This window comes from Haemorhous mexicanus, chromosome 8, assembly GCF_027477595.1.
Source record: "Haemorhous mexicanus isolate bHaeMex1 chromosome 8, bHaeMex1.pri, whole genome shotgun sequence".
Taxonomy (NCBI): domain Eukaryota; kingdom Metazoa; phylum Chordata; class Aves; order Passeriformes; family Fringillidae; genus Haemorhous; species Haemorhous mexicanus.
In genome coordinates, this window is record NC_082348.1 from 30810756 (window position 1) to 30831179 (window position 20424).

Sequence of the window (20424 nt, forward strand, 5' to 3'; positions counted from 1 at the left end):
GTGTACCTCATTATCCTAGTTCTTCCAGAATTGTTAAAGGTACCTTTTAGTTGTTTGGTGGCTCCTCACCTATCTAGCTGGAGAATGTGGTCTCTCAGGGAGGTTCTTGTGGACACTTGGCTCCCATCTGTGCTTCTGGATAATGTCAGTGGGGTCTAGTATGTCTGGTGTGGTCTAATGTTGTGTCTGTTTGCATGCTGGAAGTCTTGGGGGTCTCAGAGATGCAGAATGAAGGGTCTTGTCTGGTATCCCCACTCTCATTTCCTAACAAGACAGAATCTTTATTATTCTTTAGTGCCTCAGTGCTAAAGCTCAGCAGTGATTTCTGTTGCTTACAGTTTGAAATTTTCACATTAAATCAATATTCACATTGACTTGAAACTTTATCTTATGATTGTTTGAGAGTGTTTTGAAGGCTGACTACAATGTGGTTATTCTCTAATAGTGGCCAGGGATCATGGATCCCATTATAACTTGGGAGGTTGCACTGCCTCTTACAGTGAGATTTAGTGGTTGGGCTTCAGTGATATTTACCTGGATCTGTGGAAAGGCCTCAGAGATCAGCTCTAGTACAGATAACTTCCTTTCCAGTCCTGGAACTGCTGCTAAACCAACTGTGATAAGGCATGAGTCTCAAGTAAATTACATTATGAATAATAAGAAAACACACTAAGAAATTATACAGAATTTAAATCATTTTTGAGACAAATAATTTAATATGTTCAGAATCCAATTGGTATGCTGAGCTCTAATTGCATATCTAATATTATTTCTTTAAAAATGAGCAGTGACTGGACTACTAACATAATAGTTAAGAAAAAATTAGGGTAGCAGCATAAATTGAGATATTGCTTGAATTATATCTTGAAATGTAATTACTAAGTGCTGTGTAGTCATTATGGAGAATGTGGTTTCTCCAGATGTACCTGAGAGCACACAGAAGTGGTCTATACCAAACCAAAGCTTCCAATTCATTTGAATGGTTATATAATAAAATCAATAAATGGTGGTGTCTAAGAATTATTTTTATGGTGTAATAATTTCAGTTTGATCATTTTCAAGCATTATTATCAAATGATATCTTGTTTTACATATAGAGATTGTGTATTTTCAGATGATCGAATAGAAACTAACAAGTGCAGGTATTTCTGGGTTTTGTACTCAAACCTAAGAATACTGTCTTTTTGCCTGTTTCAATGGCCAGACACTCAGCAGCTGGCCAAGGTTATTTCTTAGGATGGACATTTCTTATTTATGATTAGTCCTTTATTAGTGCCACAACTGTATCTCACTCAGCAGTCACCTTTCTGATTTGTTGGCAAGATCCTATGAAGTACAACAGGCAGCCTGTGAGCTCTGTGCTTTTGTAAGTTGTTATATTTGATTTATAGACTGTATGGAGTGTCAACTGCACTGCTCTGCTTAATATCAAGAGTATAAGGGGCCCTGAAACAACAAGGCTGTTTATATTCCTCAAGTGTTGATATCCAAGGAATGCCTCAGAGTGAGGTTTGCATTGAACACTATATATTTGTAACTTTGTTAAAATGCTGCAGCCAAACATGTGGAACTTGGAAGTATATACCTTGCATTGTTCTTCTAGTAAGGTTATTTTGCATCCCAGAACCTTTTTGATGCAGCTCTGTTGAGTAACAATCTTCTAAAATATGACTGGATAATTCACAAAAATGAAGGTATAGTTCATAGTACCAAAAGAAGTCAATGTTTTGGCATAATATATTTCAAGAACTAAGTAGTCAGACTGACTTCTGGTATTTGCTCCTGATTGGAAAAAAAAATATCAGAAAACCAGCAAATTGCACTGTTCCAGTTTAAATGACTAGATTTCTAGTAGATGGTGAGTATTGAATTAAAACCAAATCAGAGTGATTTCTATGTAATATCAGCTTTATCGGGTGTGCACAGTGGGGTGCTTCTGAGCTTGAAAGTAAGTTTCTCCCTGTTTGTCCTACAGCACCTCCACAGGGAAGATTCTCCACACACCCCAAACCAAACACAAATTTATACCAATTTCTTGGGTTTGCATTTAGGGATCAGAATTGCAGAGGAGGCTGCACCCCTGCTGAAATGTCACAGAGCTATATTGGTCATTCACTCAAATTTTTAAAAAAAAAAAAAGCCCAGCCAAACCCAAAAAACAACAGTCTTCAATTTTATGAAAATTGCCTCTTGGGGGAATTTCTCTGTCAAAACCCCCATGTATGTAATTTGCATAATATATAATTTAATTTTTATATATCTATATAAAGCTCTTACCTAGCTTTAGGTGGGTGCAACCTTTGTTGCACTTTGTACATTTTCATGGTTACATATGAGAGTAACTGCAGTAGCTCATGGCATCTGATACAAATTTAATCTGTCATGTTGACAGTGTTTATTATTCATTTTCAGTGCCTACAACAGTAAGAAAACCAAAACAGCCCCACCAACCACAAATAAACCCTGTCAAAAATTCCCCTGTCAACCAGTGAGCATATTCCATGTCAAGAAAGGGTTTGTGATCCAAATATAGGAGGAAATTCAAATACTCCAAAGTTTCTAGCAGAAGAGAGCTAGTCAATGTGAATTGTAATCATACAAGGAGGAGCTTGATCCAAAAACATTTTTGTAATTGTTAAATTCAGGGTGTATAAACTATGACATTAAATTCTGTGTTGGATCTAGAACACTGTTAAGAGGCACATTGTTATTTTTTACATATGTCTTCAAAATAATTGATTTTCAATAGATAAAGTTAGTGAAAATACATTAAATTATCTCAGGTAATCATCAGTTCTAGATCAAAGCACTCAATGCTTTTGGGAAGGACAAAGCTGAACTAACATTTTCCAAAATGTATCTGAGTATGACTTGTTAGCTTGGGTTTTATTTCAGCAGTAATGAAACCTGTGCTGGCTCATCCATTCGACAGAGATTTTTACTGAGATTTTTTTAGGACTAACCCAAATAGCTGTCTTATCTCTGTTATGTTTGGTTTCTAGCAGGTCTTGTCCTTGGTTGAGGACTACTCTTATAAATCTATATAGTATCTGCATCTCTGGGCATAGATGGCACTGTGTTTGTGCATCTTGGACAGGACAGGGTTGTTGTGGGTTGGGGCTCTGTGTCAGTGAGGTCACTGCAGCAGTGCCTGAGCAGCCACCCGAGCCAGTTGAGGTACAGCCCTGCCCAGCCACTCCTTTCTGTCAGAAATACCCTCACACCCTCTCCCAGGCTGTCCCCCAAAACACCTCCCTCTCTCTTTTCCAATGCTAGCTCAAGGATAGCTCTTCCTCTGCTTTTTCCAGGTTATTCCTGGGATTTTATCTTGCTTATTGAGGTAGAAATGTTGTCTGCCAGCTGGAAACTGCTGGAAACAGGGAGGCCTTTTATGGAAATGCTGACACAACTTTATCTATAGCATAGCAATGCAAACCATCTGTTTCCAATAAGATGCTTATTATCTTTTCTTGTCAAACTTATCACTACAAAAATATTTTGCTCCCTTAAATATAAAGGAGTGCAGTTATGGACATGATAAGGAAGAACTTTATAAAGGATGGTTTTCCCTTTTGATACTGATTTATGTGTGTTTATTTCATTGCCAGAGACAAAAAGCCATATTCCTTTTATATTCTCCCAGTTCATCTGTTTGGTAGTTTTTCAGGGATACAACACAGATGACCACACGTGTGTCTTATTCTGTGGCTTTTAAAATCGCTGCAATTTATTGTTTAAAAACTGATGCACAGGTGACTGTGCTGAAGGGCAGTGGCAAACAGTGGGGGAGTCTGTCAGTAGGAATGTTGATCCATTAACCTCAGTGCAACTCTAGCTCTTCACACAAATTCTCTGTATTTAGTGTGTGAGAATTTGTATGGTCTTCTCTTTTGCTCACTTAATACAGTCCTGTCCTGTGTTTTATCATGTGTAAAAGTAAGATTCATGACAACAGGTGGAGGTTAGGAGAGCACAGTCTTTGAAGAATTTTACTTTAAACATTGAATAAGGCCCTGGTGAATAGAAGTAGAGAAGAATTAATTCGTATGATGATTCCAACTCAGTGCTGAAGGCCTGCTGCTTCTGGGTGGTCTATGAGTATCAAATTGTTTTTTTTACATTCATCTCCTACGTGTTGCAACATTGCTGAAAGCCTGAACTCTCACATGAAGTTTTGAAAGGAGCCAGGCAGCAAGCCCTCTCCCAAGGAGGTGTTCGTTGTGTCATCACGTCGCATTTCCATCATTGCTCTCCTTAAGGCAGAAGTTAGTTACTTTGTACCTGAGGGCTGGTGAAAAGCTGTTTTGGAGTACTGGCTGTTCATTGAGTGTTTGGGAGGTCTGGGTGAAGTGCACAGGTGAGGCAGCTCTGCCTGGGATGAGAGACAGAGCTCGGTCTCACTGCACATATCATACAATCTGGCTCCTTGCTCCGATCTTGCCTCGGTGTTGGTGCAGATCAGTTGTGTCTCTCATGTGTTGTAGCTCCACTGTGGGACACTCCTCCCTCAGAGTGCTCTGTCTTGAGCACTGGTGTGCATCTTTAGTGGGCTGAAATTGTCACTTAAGCCCTGTAGTGCATTTTATTTGAGAAAACTTGACTATAACAACCCTTTCACGAATTTGATTCCAAGCCTACCAGCCTGGTAGGATTAGTGATAATATAATATTGTAATGACATGTTTAGCCTGATTTGCAGAAAAGATTGTTGGCAGTAGCTGCATGAGGCTGTGTTAGCCCAGACCACCAGTGGAGAACGAGTTAGTGAGGCAGGGCACTGGCAGTATTGCATTTCTTCACTAGTGTAAATAAATCTAGCAATAGGACACTGTGTTCTGGAGATTGTCAGACCTCTTTATGGATAAATGCCAGCTTTTTCTAATCCTTTGGGAACTGTCCAATAGGTAGGTATCTCTGTGAAAAACAGCTCCTGAGCAAGGGAATGAAAGTCAAAATCTTCAGCTGGTGTTAACTGGAGCAGCTACAGATTTCTCAGAGCTGGCTCTTCCAATTAGCTGTGAGTGCACCATATTTCCAGCCTTTTTCTTCAAGAGAAATGAGTAGTTCTGGTGGTACCCTTGGTAAAGTTCTAAAGGAGCTAAAAGATCAGATCTGTTTCAAAAGCTCTGCTAAATCTGAAGTATAACATCCTTGACTGATTAATTGAATTGCAGTACCAGGTAGAAGAAAACACATTAATTTGCAGAGATGTTCCAGTCTTAATTTACAATAAAAAGCAAGTAGTGACCCAGGCAATAAAGCCAGCACTTAAAGGACTTGAACATAAATATCTTACAGGCTTTGAAGAGCCAAGATAATGGTCTCACTTCTGTCCTTCGATGATAGCAAGCATTGGTCTTTACTGTTACCTAGAGTGTATTCCAACGTGTTCAGTGCTTTGCTGAACTGGATTCATATTTCTAAATTCACAGTAAAAAGCAGTCAAATGATTGTCTATTTAAGGTGTGGTGGTGTACTTGCTTCAGAATTATCAATACCTAAGAAGTCTTGTCGAGCAGCTCTCGAATAGGGAATTGTAATGTTAAAGTGCCTTCTCAGTACAACACTCAGATGTGGGAGGTGGTGAAGTAAGGCAAATATATGGGTTTTCCTTAGGGAAAAGGTTTCAAAGAAAAAAATTGGGGCTTGAATGGAAAAGTGGAAGTGGAAGGGTTTTGTGGTTCAGAAAATGAAAATATGTAGGAACCTAAACAGATAGGAAATGAGGGTACTTTTTGAGGAAAAATAAGACTTTCAAAGACTCTGATGAGCTCGTGATAAGCTTGAGTTTATCTGAACCAAGCAAAACATTATTTGAGCTTCCCCAGGAAATGATTTGAAAAATGCTGCAGAGATTTGGTGAAGGGACTTGCATTATGTTTGTATGCCAAACTGCTGTTTCTATCACAGTATATTGTTTTAATGCAAAGCCAGCAATAATTCCCTGTGCAAACAGAGCCCACAGGGCCCTAAAGTGGACCTTTATGTTCTTTATGAAAGTCCTGAACTGTAAGGTTCAAACAAGTGATTGGGCTGTTGTTATTTGTTGTTCGTATTGCAGTTTTCAATGCTGTGTGAAAGATGCAATTTGAGATGTATTTCTTGTACCACAGATAATCACTTCTAAAAATCCCCTGCATTAGAGAGAAGAAAAAAACAAACTGTGCTGAAAGGTGTTTATAAGGAGTTGATGTGATGCATCATGTGCCTCTAAATGCAACACAATGATGCTTTACATGGGATTAAAGCCCACTGATATTAATAAGTGTCTTTTGATGCCATTGGCTATGTCCCCAAAGGTTTATCATTTAATAGCACTGAAGACTAAAGGAAAAAAAAAAAAGCTGGTTTTCAGCTGGCTTTCTGCCAAATTCTTTCTTGAAACCTCTTCCCTAAGGAAAAAGTATATATTTGTTTTACTTCTATCATGTAAGTTTGAAGATGGCTAAACTGAGACACTTCCACTGTTAAACTGAGTCAAAGGTGTTGTGCAGGATTCCTGGCTTCCAGCTGGTGATTTCCACTTCAGAGCCCAATGTCTGGTTGGAGGCCAGTTTTATGTCAGGGTTCCCTGTATGGATTATGCTGACTACTGAGTGCAGTGAAGGCCAAGTTTTGGTACCAGCAATGGGGCATAGTCACATTAGAGTGCCCACATACTCTGGATTGTTCCCTAGAAGTGATCTCTAGCCTAATGCTTAAGTTGCATCCCTTAAAAATGAGTGCTTCTCTCAACCGCACATAGATTTCTATTCTTTTATAGAAATGCTTTATTTTCTCTTTTGTATTTCATGCATTTACATCAACCTAATTTCAGGTCCTAGCTTTGCTTCAGGAGCTAAGTGGTGCAACAAGATGTCTGAATTCAGAACGCTTTGCTTTTGAAAAAAAATGTTATTGTAACTTGGATGCTGCCTCCTTGAGCTTTTAAAGGTTCATATCAAAGAAATAGTAGGGTAAAATTAAAAAGATCTGAAAAATGATGAAGTAGTTTTGAAAGGAGGAAGTAAGGGAAATACTAAATAGATTAAGTTCAAAGCAAACAGTAGCTGGAGGTGATGACAGCTGTTTTGTTTTAAACTAGGCATCCCTACTTGAATTTTAATTAATTCCAAACTTTTTAGTATGGATTGTTTGCCTGAAAAAGTTCATAATGCTTGTTCCCTGAAGTATGGAACGATGTCCAATGATTAGGAGCAGGAGAGCCTGCAGAAAAGCCTTTCATTTCCTCTGTCCCAGAAACCATAATCCTGCAGCAGAGCTAAGTAATGGCTGGTATGTATCCATTTATCACTGCTATGCATCTAAATGACAGGGTGGATAGTATGTCTTCTTTGCTGACCTTTTTCTTTTTTTTTTTAAACATTTGTATGGACCAAGAATTGGGACAGTACCAATGACAAGTTAAAAATTAAATGGAAACAAAAATATGTAATTTTATCCAGTGCGTCATACCATAAAACAGAGTCTCCAGGTGGCAAAGATACCTGTAATTCTTCTTTCATGGGATTTTTCTTACAAAGTTAATGTTGCCATTTTCCACTGTTACATCAAGGCAAAGAAAGAAATCGGATTTTACTTAAAATTCTGTCTTAAATGTAACGAAGTTAAGCAGCATTCTGAAAATGGAATGAGGACGTTCTTCACCTGACCTAGCTCTGTTCTTCTTCCAGTGGGGTTTAAAGTATACGTTGGTCTGCAAATATGAGTCTACTTGAAGTCATCCTTGTTGCATTGTACAATCACCAGGCTGTGCTAGAGGGGAAGCTGCTCTAAAATAACTGAGTTTTCCCTTGCCAGCCTGGATGAGTTGGGGCAACCTTGAAAGGTCTCATGACTCAGAAATGATGAAAACGATGGAATTGGGTCAGGTCAGTGAAAACATTTTTCCGCAGCGTGACTTAGATTTTTTTTTTTACAAGGCTTTTATTGGTGTAAGGTTCCCTCTAGCAAATCCCAGTGGGTTTTTTTTGACTGAAATAGGTGATTTCAAACATCCCGAGAATGAAAGAAAAGGTTTTCAAGTTATGTAGCTAATAAAAGGACTGTCCTTGTTATTTCAGTAATGAAATGCTCTCCAACAAAAAATACCCTCAAAAAACCCATAACCCACATTGTAGAAAAATTCCTGAGCAATGCTGTCTTGCTTTTATATTCAGTCTTAAGTTTTTTTTATCCCAAACCTTTATTGAAATGAGCTGAGCCCTACTCACTTGTTACTAACGTTGTTCCTTTTACACACTGAAAGGAGCAAACTGCCTATTGCTTCTATATCTGTAAGTAATAAATAAGTTTAACTCTCTCTTTGGCATGAGACACATCCAAATCTCTGTGTCTTCCTCACGTGTGTGATTATCGGCAGGATTACGCTTGAAAACTCTAAAGGTTCTCCTTTAGACCCTCCCTCCCTGATGCTGTGCTGAAAGCAGCCATGGTGCCCCGAGGGCTGCCAAAGTCTGTTCCATGTCAACTTGGAACCAGAAGTTGCTGACTGAGCTGTCTGAACTGTGGTAAAGGTAATGGTGGCAGGAAAGAAACAAGAGGCTTTGTTCTTGAAATTTTTGCAGATTTTTTGCTTACCATTCTTCTTTTTTACTTTCTTAGAGTCCCAGAATTTCAGCAAATGAGTGGCTTTGCTGTACAAACAGCATATTATGAGTACAGCTTTCCAGCAATACCTTCCTACTCCACCCAGACACTGGGTAGTTTTCACTTCAGTTTGAAATGCTGAGCCTGTTGGAATGCAAGGATTTTTAATTATGGAACTGAGTTTTCTTGCTAATTACAAATCTTTATTTTTAGTTGAAAAAGAGGGTGATATTAGCCAGCAAGGATGCATTTAGGGGATTACAGGAGTCCATTTTGCAAACCACAATGTAGAATAGCTTTGTGGAAAAGGCAGCGTGTAATGATAGGTTGCTATTCAACTTTGATGTGTGTGGCTTCAAAGAATGAGGGTGTTTGGGCAGCAGCAAGTGCTTCTCTTAGATATAATAAGAAAAGACATCCATATGCATTTCCTGTGACTTCAAAAGAGCTAAATCCTGCAAAACAAGGAAGGCAAACCAGTTATTCTGCAGTTCATTGCTCTTTTACCAGTTAGACTCTGAGTGTTAGAGCAGACATGGAACTGGAACAGTGGAACTTGTAAGATTTGGAATAGATGGGTGCAGAGAGGAGCAGACAGAGCTAGGGGCTATTTATTTCATGCATTTTCCCCTTACCATTGAATTGGTGAAATCTCATTGCCTTCTATGAGATGATTGGCTTGGTGCACAAGTGAAACCAGTGTTTACTTTTGGTTCAGCAGCACTTCTGACACCATCTCCCATAGCATCCATAGAAAACTTGGGAAATACTCAGTATGGTACTGAACAGGTGGATAACAAGGTGAATGATGAACTGGTGAGACTATTGAGCTCACAGAGTAATGGCTGGCAATTCTGAGTCCAGCTAGTGGCTAGATCATGGTGACATTCCTCAGGGATCAGTGCTGGGAACAGCAAGAGATGGTTATTTTGGAACCTGGCTGAAGCAGTGCAATCTTACCCTGCATGGCTTGTTCCTTGGGCCATAGGTTTCTGGCTGACTGCACAGCCAGGGAGGCTTCTTGTGAATTGTCCCTAGATTTACTGCAGGATTCCAAAGGGGCTGTGAATGGAAATGGTGTCTTACTGATAATGGCACAGGAAGTAGCTGAGAGAATTTTCTTCACAGCCAAAATGCATTATTTTTACTAAATCACAGCAGTCCAAGTCTGGCTTTTGGAAAGATAAAAATCAAACATTTATGGATTCCAGAAAGGGAGCCAAAATAGACTGTAGAATAATATTACATTTTTTCTGTAATCTTGCTATTTTAGACTTAAGTTTAGAAATATTATGTGTAGTTCCTTATGTCCTGATCACATTTGCTTAAATTTCCAGTAGCAGCAATTTGGGCAGGATTTCCAGTGTTGGGGTGTGTTTGCTTTTAGAAGGTTTCAACTTCTTACATTTTGGGAAACGTGCTAATTTGCAGGTTTAGTTTTGTTTTAGTTTTAAAGACAATCCCTGCATTGCTGAACTTGTGCGTGTTCAGCAGTGCCAAGCCCAGGCCCTGCCTCCACTGCCTGAAAGGTGTTTGCTGTGCGTTCTCTTTGTAGAGCTCCCCACCAAAAGAATCTGATGTTTCTGTGGGACCAGCCTGTCTTCATGCAAATGAGGTGATTCCTCTTAAAAATGTCATCCCTTAGTCAAGAATGTGCTCCAACATTTTGCTTATAAAACAGAATGATCTCTGTTGCCTCAAGCCTCTTTTGAGATAATAAACATAATGATTGCCCATGATAAGCACTTTGTTTAGGCTTTTTCCACACTGAGTCAGCAGTAGCTGAACTGACTTTAATCACCTTGCATGACAAAGTCCAAGCAGAGCATTTGTGACCGTGTGAGCTCCAGCAGAGACCAGGGACCCTGCTACCAACTTTGCCTTTTGACTGATTTGCTCCAACTGCTGAAATCTGCTGTAGTGTTTTCTCAGGCATGCCCTGAATGCCTCTCCATGACAGTCTCTGTGCAGCCTTGGACATTTGGAAGTAATTTTATTTCCCACTGTATGCTGGTGGCTTGAATGTGGTCATCTGAGAGTATTTGTATAAGCACTGCTGGCATATCAGGTACTTCAGCTCCCTCCTTCACCCTGTTCTCCTGCAGGCACCCAGCAATGTGTCCAGCCAGCTTACTTGTAAACTGAAGTACAAACAGAGAAAAACAAAGTTAAACATCTTTACATCTACCCTTGTTCATGGGATAACTCTAATGAGTTTCTTTAACTGAGTGCTTTTGAAAGAGACACGTCCAAGACTGGGATAACCAAAAGGAAAGGACCAGTCTGACTAAACTTTGAGCAAGTTTACTTTCTGCAAGTTAAACTTTGCTTCTGCACAGTTTCCTGCCTTGTCTAGAGTGTGTACAAGGGTTGAGTCTTGTTCAGCAGCTCAGGACCAGTGAGGTTAAGTTGCAGATAAAACACCATGACTTGCTTTTAGGGAATTGAATAGTATGATAAACATTGGATAGTGCTGTGGGACTGGTGAGAGAAAGCCTTTTCACTGGAAGGGATCCCAGTATTTTCTGCCTTTATATTCAGCATGTGTTGGATCTTGTAATAAAAGCATTGTTCTTGGTTGTTCTGTGTTGGAAATGAAAGTTATCCATAAAAAGGCATGCAAAATTTTTCTTTGCCCTGACTGAGACATAAGTTCATGAACCAGTGAGAAAAAAGAGAAATAGGGACCAAACCAATTGTAGGGTAATATAGATTCCATCCAAGTCAGTGTATAAGCAGTTGCATACGTCAGATATTGATTTATAATTAATTTGGGGGTTTTAAACTGTATCCTAAGCATAGTTTTTCCTACTCAGTTTCCCCCATGCAGTCAAAATTGAAATCACAATGCTGAGTGGAAAACAGATTTATTTATTTATTTATTTAGGCATAATTTCCTGGAAGAAACAAACCCCAGCTGCCAGGTCACACTAAGAGAGCCTTTTACCTGAGACATTATTTCTTCTCCCAAGTCAGGGTATATTGTTCTGCTGTTGCTTTCTGTTTATGGACTGCTGTTTACAGCTTGAAAGCTGGGTTTTCTTATTTAGTGAATATCTGAGGGGGAATTCCCTCCCAGCCAGAAGCAATTGGCCAGATGCAATGGCTTTAGGAAGGCTTAATTGATGGTCACAATTAATTAAGTCTCTTCTTGGGAACTGACTTGCACCTTGATGCTTCACAGTATTTATTCATACTTAATGGTATTTGTGGCCTCTGCAGAAAAAGCAGTTGAGCCTGTAATTTTCCAGCTGAAAATACAAATTTTAAAATTATCTACTTAAATTATTATTTAAGAGAATACCCTGGAACTTTTCTACTTCTGAAGTCTTTCAGCTCCTTGTCTAGAGAGTTGACCTCCTCAATCACATTGAAACTCACTTGGACTCTAAGGCATTCAACACCTTTTATTCTGTGGAATGCTGTTAAAAAGGCTTATTAATTGTCTGCTTTGCAAATTATCCCCTAGGATTTTTTTAAAGCAGGAACATTGGACGATGGATTAACCCTCCCCCACCTCTTTTCCTAAGAAAAAGTTCTGATGAAATCTGGTTTCCTACAGGTTTGTGTTTTAAACTTTGTGCCTATGTACACTCTATAAGTATAATGGATTTGTTCATACCCACTTTTTTACAAGGGAGGTGGGCATTAATTTGGAACTCCCTTCTCTTTCTAAATGCTTATGTGCACAAAATTGGCTAAAATGTGCATCAATTCAGTCTTTTATTAGTAAAGTATTCCAGGTTGATCCTCATGTATGTAACTGTAAAACACTTATATTAATTTTCTCTGTTAATCATTATTAACAAGAATTGTTTCTGTGCAACAAATGCAAAATAAATTTTGCATTTGTCAGCACCTCTGAAAACTATCTGATTTTCAGAATAATTGGTGTTTATATTATAATTTCCAAGTCACAGTAATTATATATATTAGTATTATAAATGATATATATTAGTATTATAAAAGATAATACTTGATTACTACTCAGAAAAAAATCAGAAAAAAAAAAGAAAAAAAGTATGATTCTTATTGGAGTAAATGGTTTTTCCCATTGATTTAATGGGGTCTGGATCAAGCCCTACATTATTGCTGCAGCAGGCTGACAGTCATCAAACATTATGAAGCCCAAGCTCCTCTTGTCCCTGTCCTAGCAGTCTGTACACATGCACAGCAGTATATCTGCAGAAGGGTTGCTAGCAGGTATCATCTTTTATTTTGATTTACTTCTGCACCTCTGCTTTGTGAGTCAGCAGGATTAACTTTTGTAATTCATATTTCAAAACTCAGCTTTTCTTTTTCTAGCTTTTTAAACTTTAAAACCACTGTGTATCTGTGTAATCTTATATTTCCTTATGCTTTTCATAAACTAGCATGAGGATGACAAAGAGAGGATGAGAAGACCCCTGTGCAAGCAGTTTTATTTCCAATCCTTTTTCATTAAATAACTGTACTCCTTCTGTTCCAGTCTTTTTATGTTAAACAATGCAAAAGAATTGGACTTTGGTTACACTATGCATCCAGAAGCCCCTCCTAGCAGAAGAAAGCCTAAAACTGGCAGACTGCTTTCAGTGCCAGTCATCATCTTTTTTGCTTTTGTTAGACTGTGTTCTCTACCACTGTAGGTCTGTCAGCCTCTAGATTCCTTTAATTAGCACATTTGGTAGGACCCAGTAAAAATGTGATGAAATGGAGCTGCTTTGATGCCAAATTCTTTTCTTTTCCTTGTCATTTCATCTATGACTCAATGCTGTTCATGTCTGCAGAAAACACTCATATAAGCAGGTTTTGCTCGGGCCATTTATTTTTTTCAAGTAGATCACTGAAAGATGTATTCCTGTCCTTCATACACCTGCCATCACCTCAGCTGAGGTGGTGGTGGTTCACTGCTTCTACTTTTTATGGTGCACATTTTTGTGGGGTCATTTTCCCTCTTTCTTTGTGTCTTTCTGTCTGTCTTTCTTTCTATTTGTTCTGCTTGGTTCCATGTCCAGGCCTTACTTTCCTTTTTCCACTGCAAGCTGGGAACCAGGAATCAGTGAAAGCAATATGGCCACAATAATGTGAAGTAAGTAGCCTTAAACAACAAATGAAGCAGCAGTAAATTTTCAGGTGTTGCTTTCAAAATGATGTGGTGAAAAATTGAAATGATTTCATATGCTGTCTTTTAAAAGCCTTGTCCTGCTGTTGGCTTGAGAATTAACCTTGAGAGAGATGTGCTTGAAATGAAAACAAGCTCAGCACAAGCAGCCCAGAGCAGAGGAAACCTTACACACCTGGTCTGTGCACGACCTTTCACACTTGCTTGTGATGACTGATGGACACTGACAGCCATCTAGTGGCTGGGGTGGCATGTGGGGCCCCTGTCCCCTTCCTCCCTCCCAGTAATTAGTACAGCTTCAGTGGTGACACCAAACTGGATATGGCAGTGCCTGGTGTGATTTTACTTCCAAGCTGCTGATGCTAGCTTCTGTGTCTGAGGATCTGGTAAATTAGCTGTAACTGACAGTTTGACTGCTGATAAATTAGGTCTTTAAAGTTAAACCATATTCCAACACATATAGCAGAAAAAATTTTTGCATTTTATGTACTTTGCATTGAAATCTTCTTTCTGAAGGTTGGTTGTTGTGTAAGCTCATGGATGAATGAGTCCTTAAATGTATCATTGGCTATCTCTCCTACTCTGCTTTTCATATTTGCAGACTGCTTTGAGACTCAGTGGGTTTGAATCTTGTCAGGTCTTCAGTCAGGTCCAATACCAACTAGAGTTGTACTTTTTTGTTGGTAAGAAAGGAATTGGTTAATGGCCTAGCAGATTCTTTTGCCTCATTAAAAATTTCCAAAGCTGCTTCTCAAGCCACTCAGCACCTCATGTTACAGCTATAGAGGTAGAAAGAACATGTGATATATAAAGAGTTTGTAACTTGGTTTCTGTGATTAAAACAAACCTGCAAATTTGCAAGGCAGAGAGGAAATGGTAGAATGGTTTCCTTTGCTGCCTTTGCTGCTCTGGGTGTAGCTGGATAACATGCCTGCAGTTCAGGCCTGGGAATAGAACGTCAAAATGTTCTTGTGAAAGGAGCTGGCTTTGAAACAGCTGCCCTTTCCAGGTTACTCTTTCAGTGTAGTGCAGTCACAGCAGAAAACAACCCCTAGGAGCACCAGATGTAATCAAAAGAAGTAGCGTTGTGTTTTCTGACAATATTACGTGGTGGTAGGTTTTTTCTTTTGGATTTGGCTTGTTTTTTGGATCTTTTTTTCTTTTTAAGTGCCATCATATCTACAATCTGATAGGGAAGCAGACTTCTTAGTAGCTTTCAGAAGTTGGTATGTGCTATTCCCCCTGCCTTCGTCTGCCTCTTTCCCAGCCACTGAGCAGGACCCAGGCAGAAGCTAGTCACCATCTGGCTCAGCTCTGATTTGCCAAAGCAGTTGCTATGTGGTTTATTTGAAGTTATGACAGAAGACTGACTTTGGGCTCAATAACTTAGAAATTTCATTTATGCAAACTGTTGCTCTTTTAGACAGCAACATATCACTGTGGGTGATATGTTAAAGAAGACATAGACCATATGCCAGACATCTGGGGGGAAAAGGCTAAATATGTCAGACAGTGCATTATGTCATGCTCACAAGGGAGAAATGAGAAGAGTGGTTTCCAAAATATGATCAGCAGTTTGGAAAATGATTCTCACAGTGTCATAAATGGACTGTGCAGCACACTTGGTTGATGTCTTTACTTCACACTGAAAACATTTCCTCCTGGGCTTCTGCAGCACCTCTTCGAGTCATTTAGTCTGTTGGTGTGATAAAGCAATTGAAGAGGAGCTGACCTGGTGAAAATTTCAAATTGAGTTTGTGTTAAAAAGCTGTTGGTGATGGCAGGCAACAGTTAATGACACATCTGCTCCCTTTCTTCAAGCTTTGACTTTGATGGAGTAACTGGGCTTGAGATGAGGCACGAAGCTGAAATTCCAAATCTGCTTGTATTTATTACTTTGTAATTTTCTATTTACATCTGGTTTAAATTAGGACAGAAATGTATAGAACAGTGAAATTGCCTTTGTGCTTAGAGCTGTTAATTTTTACACTAGGAACAGGTGTGCTTAAGCAAACAATGGTTATGATCTTTGATTAGGCAGATGTGTCCTGTGTATATAACTTACTCTACTCCCAGTCTTGTATCAGTTAGAAATTAGATGTGTTTGGGAACTTTCAGTAGTGGTTTTAACTGGATTGTCCAATTTCAAAGATATTTTGGATAGGAGGGATTTCTGTGGTCAGATGGAGCTCCCACCCATGTAAGATCAGTCTTCTCTGCAGCATCTCAGGGATCGGGACAATAATTTTTGGACTGTGAGTGACAGCTTTGCCATGTGTGACTCAGACACTGTCTTGGCACTGGGATTCTTGGTTTACAAGATGTGACACGTGGTCTGTGGACAGCCTGGGGATGGTTCTTTGGTTTTGCAGCTGCTTGCTCCTTTAGGGGATGAGATATTCATTAAGACAAAATGAAAAAGTCCTTCCTTGCTGCTAGGGCATTCTGTGAAATGTTGGATACACCAGCAAAACTTTCTGCTTGTTTTTTGAACTCTTTCTCAGGCATATTTTAACTTTAGGAGAAGATACTGAGATATACTCAGCTCATGATTAAAAAAAAAAAAAACGCAAACATATCCAGTGTGTTTGGGAAAACAAAGGCAAAGACTTACATATGGTAAAATAGTACAGGTGTCAGTGTGACTGTGTGAATAAGTAAATAGAGAGGATGTATGCATATAGTCAGTCCACACTGGTCCTGTATAAAATAGTGACAAAGGATGGTCTTTCATATATGGTTAAAATATATAATAGGTATTTTGTATATAGTTAAGATATATCCATGGCAGTATTGTGTGTGTGCTGGGTTAATCATGTGGGGCCATGACCAGCTGGATTATAAAAGCTCAACATAAATGATGTGAGGAGCCTCATGTTACTCAGCTGGAGACCCTGCTGCAAGTACCACTGCAGTGGGTGCTGCTCTTGGCTCTGGACAGAGGCTGGCTGTCCTGTTTGGAAGATTTGATTCTCCATGCTGGTATTTCCCCATACCTGTAAAAAAACCTCACCCAACAAATGGGATGGTCTTTTTTCTTTCCCCCAGCTGCTGCTGGGTCTGTTGAGCCCTGTCCCATCTGGCTGTGTAGGCCAGCAGGGAGCAGGCAGCATGAGCTGCTCCAGACAGAAGTCACAGGTTCTTGTCCCCAGTCAGACCTCTGCAATGAGCTGTGCTCAGCACTTACACAGAGCAGGGAATTGGCAGGAGCTCCTCAGGGCAGAGGTGACACCCCACTGAGCAGAGTGACATCCAAATACTCATGAGGCAAAGTTCCTTTGATAGTGTGGGGAAATTTTTTACTTCTTTCTGATCAAGAAAGAAGGCGATAAAAGAAGAAAGACACATCTCTTAAAAGTCCTTAACATCAGCTTTAGCTTTGCTGGTACGTTGTTTTTTTCTGTGTATGTAATACTGCTTCTTATCTCCAGATGTGCTTTTTCCTTGTCCAGTCCCATTCCTTTGATTTCATGGTTGGAAATGTGTTGTATATTCTCTCCTCTGTCCCAGGAGAAGATGGTGAAGAAATAGCCTGCACTCAGAATGGACAGATGTACCTGAACAGGGATATTTGGAAGCCCTCACCGTGCCAAATCTGTGTCTGTGACAATGGAGCTATTCTTTGCGATGAAATCCAGTGCCAGGATCTGCTGGAGTGTGAGAACCCCCAGGTGCCCCCGGGAGAGTGCTGTCCTGTGTGTCCCCACACACCACGGGACTTTGACCCCACCATAGGTAAGAGCCTTTTCTAGTTTGAGAGGAGAGGCAGCCCAGAGAACTAGGAACCTGGTGATACTGAAGTTCCTAAAGCTATTTTTATGGTGAAAATTTAAGTCTGAAAATAGCATATACTTGGCAGCTATCATCCCTCTTGGGCTGCCCCATAGCCAACTCAGAACAGTTTGCTTTGGACTGTGAGTCTCATATAAGCCCAAATGGCTTTAGAGCTAAAAGATTGATCTGAATCTGTCTTGATATTTTGAGGAGGTTGAATTCTGGCTTCTTTTTGTGGTTCATCTGAAACTGAAAGATAAGTATAAACAATAAACATATTAAGATATATAGATATTGAATACATAACTATATATAATAAGTGCATTCTTTCAAATGCTCAATTCAGGGCCCCTCTAATAAATGTAAACTCAGTTAGTGTAAAATGTTTCCCCAGAATGAAAACATCCTTTTGTGAGATATAAAAGAAGCATGAAGTATTATTGACTCCCTATTTGCATATTTTCTATTATATACCTTAAAGATTAAGTCTTTTCTTCCTGAAGAGACTTGGATAAATGAATCTCCCCTCAATTTTCCTAAAAGAAATTTTTTCACCTTGCAATTAAAGCTACATAATACTGTGTATTGAATTATTAGAGCTACATTCAATGCATAATAATTAATTTCTTCAGGAGATATAATTGCTTAAAATTGAACAAAGCTTAATATTGAACAAAGTAGAGATAAAGACAAAAGCAGGGACTTGTGTAATTGAGCAGTGGAGCAAGATGTGGTGAGCATGAATAAATAGATGGTGCATCCTGCTCTGTTTTAGGAGGCATTGGGCCAACACCAGCAGGGTACACCCAGCAAATATAAAAGCAGTATGGATACATTCCCAAATGCCTTATTGTTATTCGAGGCATTTATAAAATATTCTTCTGAAGGATTTTTGTGGGCAGTGGGTGGGGCTATATGGCTCTGAATGCACACCCATGGTAGTGCAGATGCTTTCTACAAAAATAAAAAAAAGGCCAAAAATCCCTCTGTGCACTCTGTCTTGAAAAATACTATGAAAAATACTAGTGAAAAATGCTATGTAATATGTTGTGGATCCATCAAGAGTTATTGTTGGAGTCAGTAATAGAGCTTCTCTTGACTTCCTGTCATTTGTTAGGCCAGCATCTGACAATCCCCCACAAGATACTCTGCTTTCCCAAAGTGTTTTTTGTTGCTCTGTGCAATGAGGAAAAAGGCAGAGAATTAGAGAACATTTTTGCACAGTGTTGTGATTCCTCACACCTGAACCAGGGAGTGTGTGTGTCCCTGGGAACTCTCCCAGCTCCCTGTAGGTAATGCACCATCCCTCTGCATCCAGGATCAGGGATGGCTCTAGCTGCAATGCCTTCACTCAGCTCTTGCTGTATTCTGTCTCTCAGAGTAAAACCACTAATTTCTTCTCTTTTCTTCTTTTGTCCTTTCTCTTAGGTAGAGGAAGAAAGGTAAGATTTCCTTTACTTTTTTTGTAAGGTATATCTACCATTAAAAGACTGCCATGCATCTCCTTGAAGCATAACACAAAAGGTACACATAATCTCTGTTAGAAACATGCAGCTCTTTCTCTTGGCCTTCCTTGGTGGCTAGGAAGATTTCAGTCCACATGAAAAGAACGTTGGGAGGTAGGCAGAAAACCTGATCATAATATGAGAATCCCCTGGCTGAAAATCCCTGGTGTCTACATCAAAGGAATTCCAGTTGGAGTAGTTTGGTGGTGTCACCTCTAGCAGTGCCACAGGCTGAAGGAAGGGACCCTTGTGTCAGTAGATGCTGATCTGTAAAAGCTTGCAGCTGGTTTTTGTGCTGAGGCTGAGCTGCCCAGTGGGTAGGAGGTGGCACTGCAGTCCAGTGTCCTTGCCCAGAGCCACAGTTCTGTGGGCAGCTTCTCTCATTATGTACAATTAAACAGAGGGAAGACTTGCTCTTACAGAAGAAATGAAAAGGCATTCCCATAAATAGACTTTTAAGATAGGAAACAACTGCAAGAAATAATTGAAATAACTTTTCATTTATGGAAATAAATGCACTGTACCCACCTTATTATTTATTACTTGATAAGCAAGGCAGGAATTTTTTTATCTTGGCAAAGTCCTCTAATTTTCTGTAAAAAAGCAGTTACCACCAGTAGGTCTAAACCCAGTTATTTGATGTAATCATTGTCAACACATTCAGCTCAAGGAAAAGTCAATTGTCAATTGCAGTTGTCCTTCACTCTGAAGCTCTGTGATATCACTGTATCATAACCTGCCCTAGGCTGCAGATGGATTTCTATATCCATGGATTTGATGATATGTATTTTAATTTATTATCTTGAAGAAATGGAATCTAAAGGCTGCTCTAGGCTCTGTATTTCACATGAATCAAATCATCCAACAACTGAGCTCCAATGTACTTTCTAGCACTTTCTAGCAGTTCTAACAGAAAAGTTTCATTTTTTTTAGTTTAATTCTTCTTTCAGACAGTATGTTATGCTGCTAGTGGATAATGTTAATTTATGGCCTTCATTTAATCAGTGTCCACAGTCATTAAAATAACATGGATTATTTGTCACAGGTACTTTAATTTAGTCTTGTTGTATTTTTAAGGAAGCCTTACATTTATCACAGTCACAGGGATGGTATTGCTGAAACTGGTACTGGTAATTGTACTTACACTTCTTTTCTGGCCTCTGATGTTTTGGTATCTTTTTCCTACAGGGACAAAAAGGAGAACCTGGAATAGTGCCACCTGTAAGTCACTATTTTCTTCATCCATCAGCACACCCTAGAAGTGCACATTTTAGTGCTTTAAAGCAGAATTGCAGTAATGAAGTAAATACAACAAAACCATACAGCCTAGGAGTGAAAGGAGTGGAATTAAGTATGCTGTTTCACATATATAACATTGGAAATTCCTGTTATTTGTTAGTTCTTCTTCCTTAATCTTTATTTTTATGGTTAGACTTTTGTAGAAGTGTAATGGTAA

General features: G+C 39.3%; 1 protein-coding gene across 2 annotated transcripts in view; it reads left to right on the top strand.

The window, feature by feature from the left end:
* Positions 1-20424, top strand: part of COL5A2 (collagen type V alpha 2 chain) — a 98217-nt gene that overhangs the window by 32553 nt on the left and 45240 nt on the right. For both annotated transcript variants that reach the window (XM_059853459.1, XM_059853458.1), the window contains exons 2-4: positions 17200-17424; positions 18892-18905; positions 20157-20189. In XM_059853459.1, the coding sequence (XP_059709442.1) occupies positions 17200-17424; positions 18892-18905; positions 20157-20189 (272 nt within the window). The remainder of the gene's footprint in view (positions 1-17199; positions 17425-18891; positions 18906-20156; positions 20190-20424) is intronic.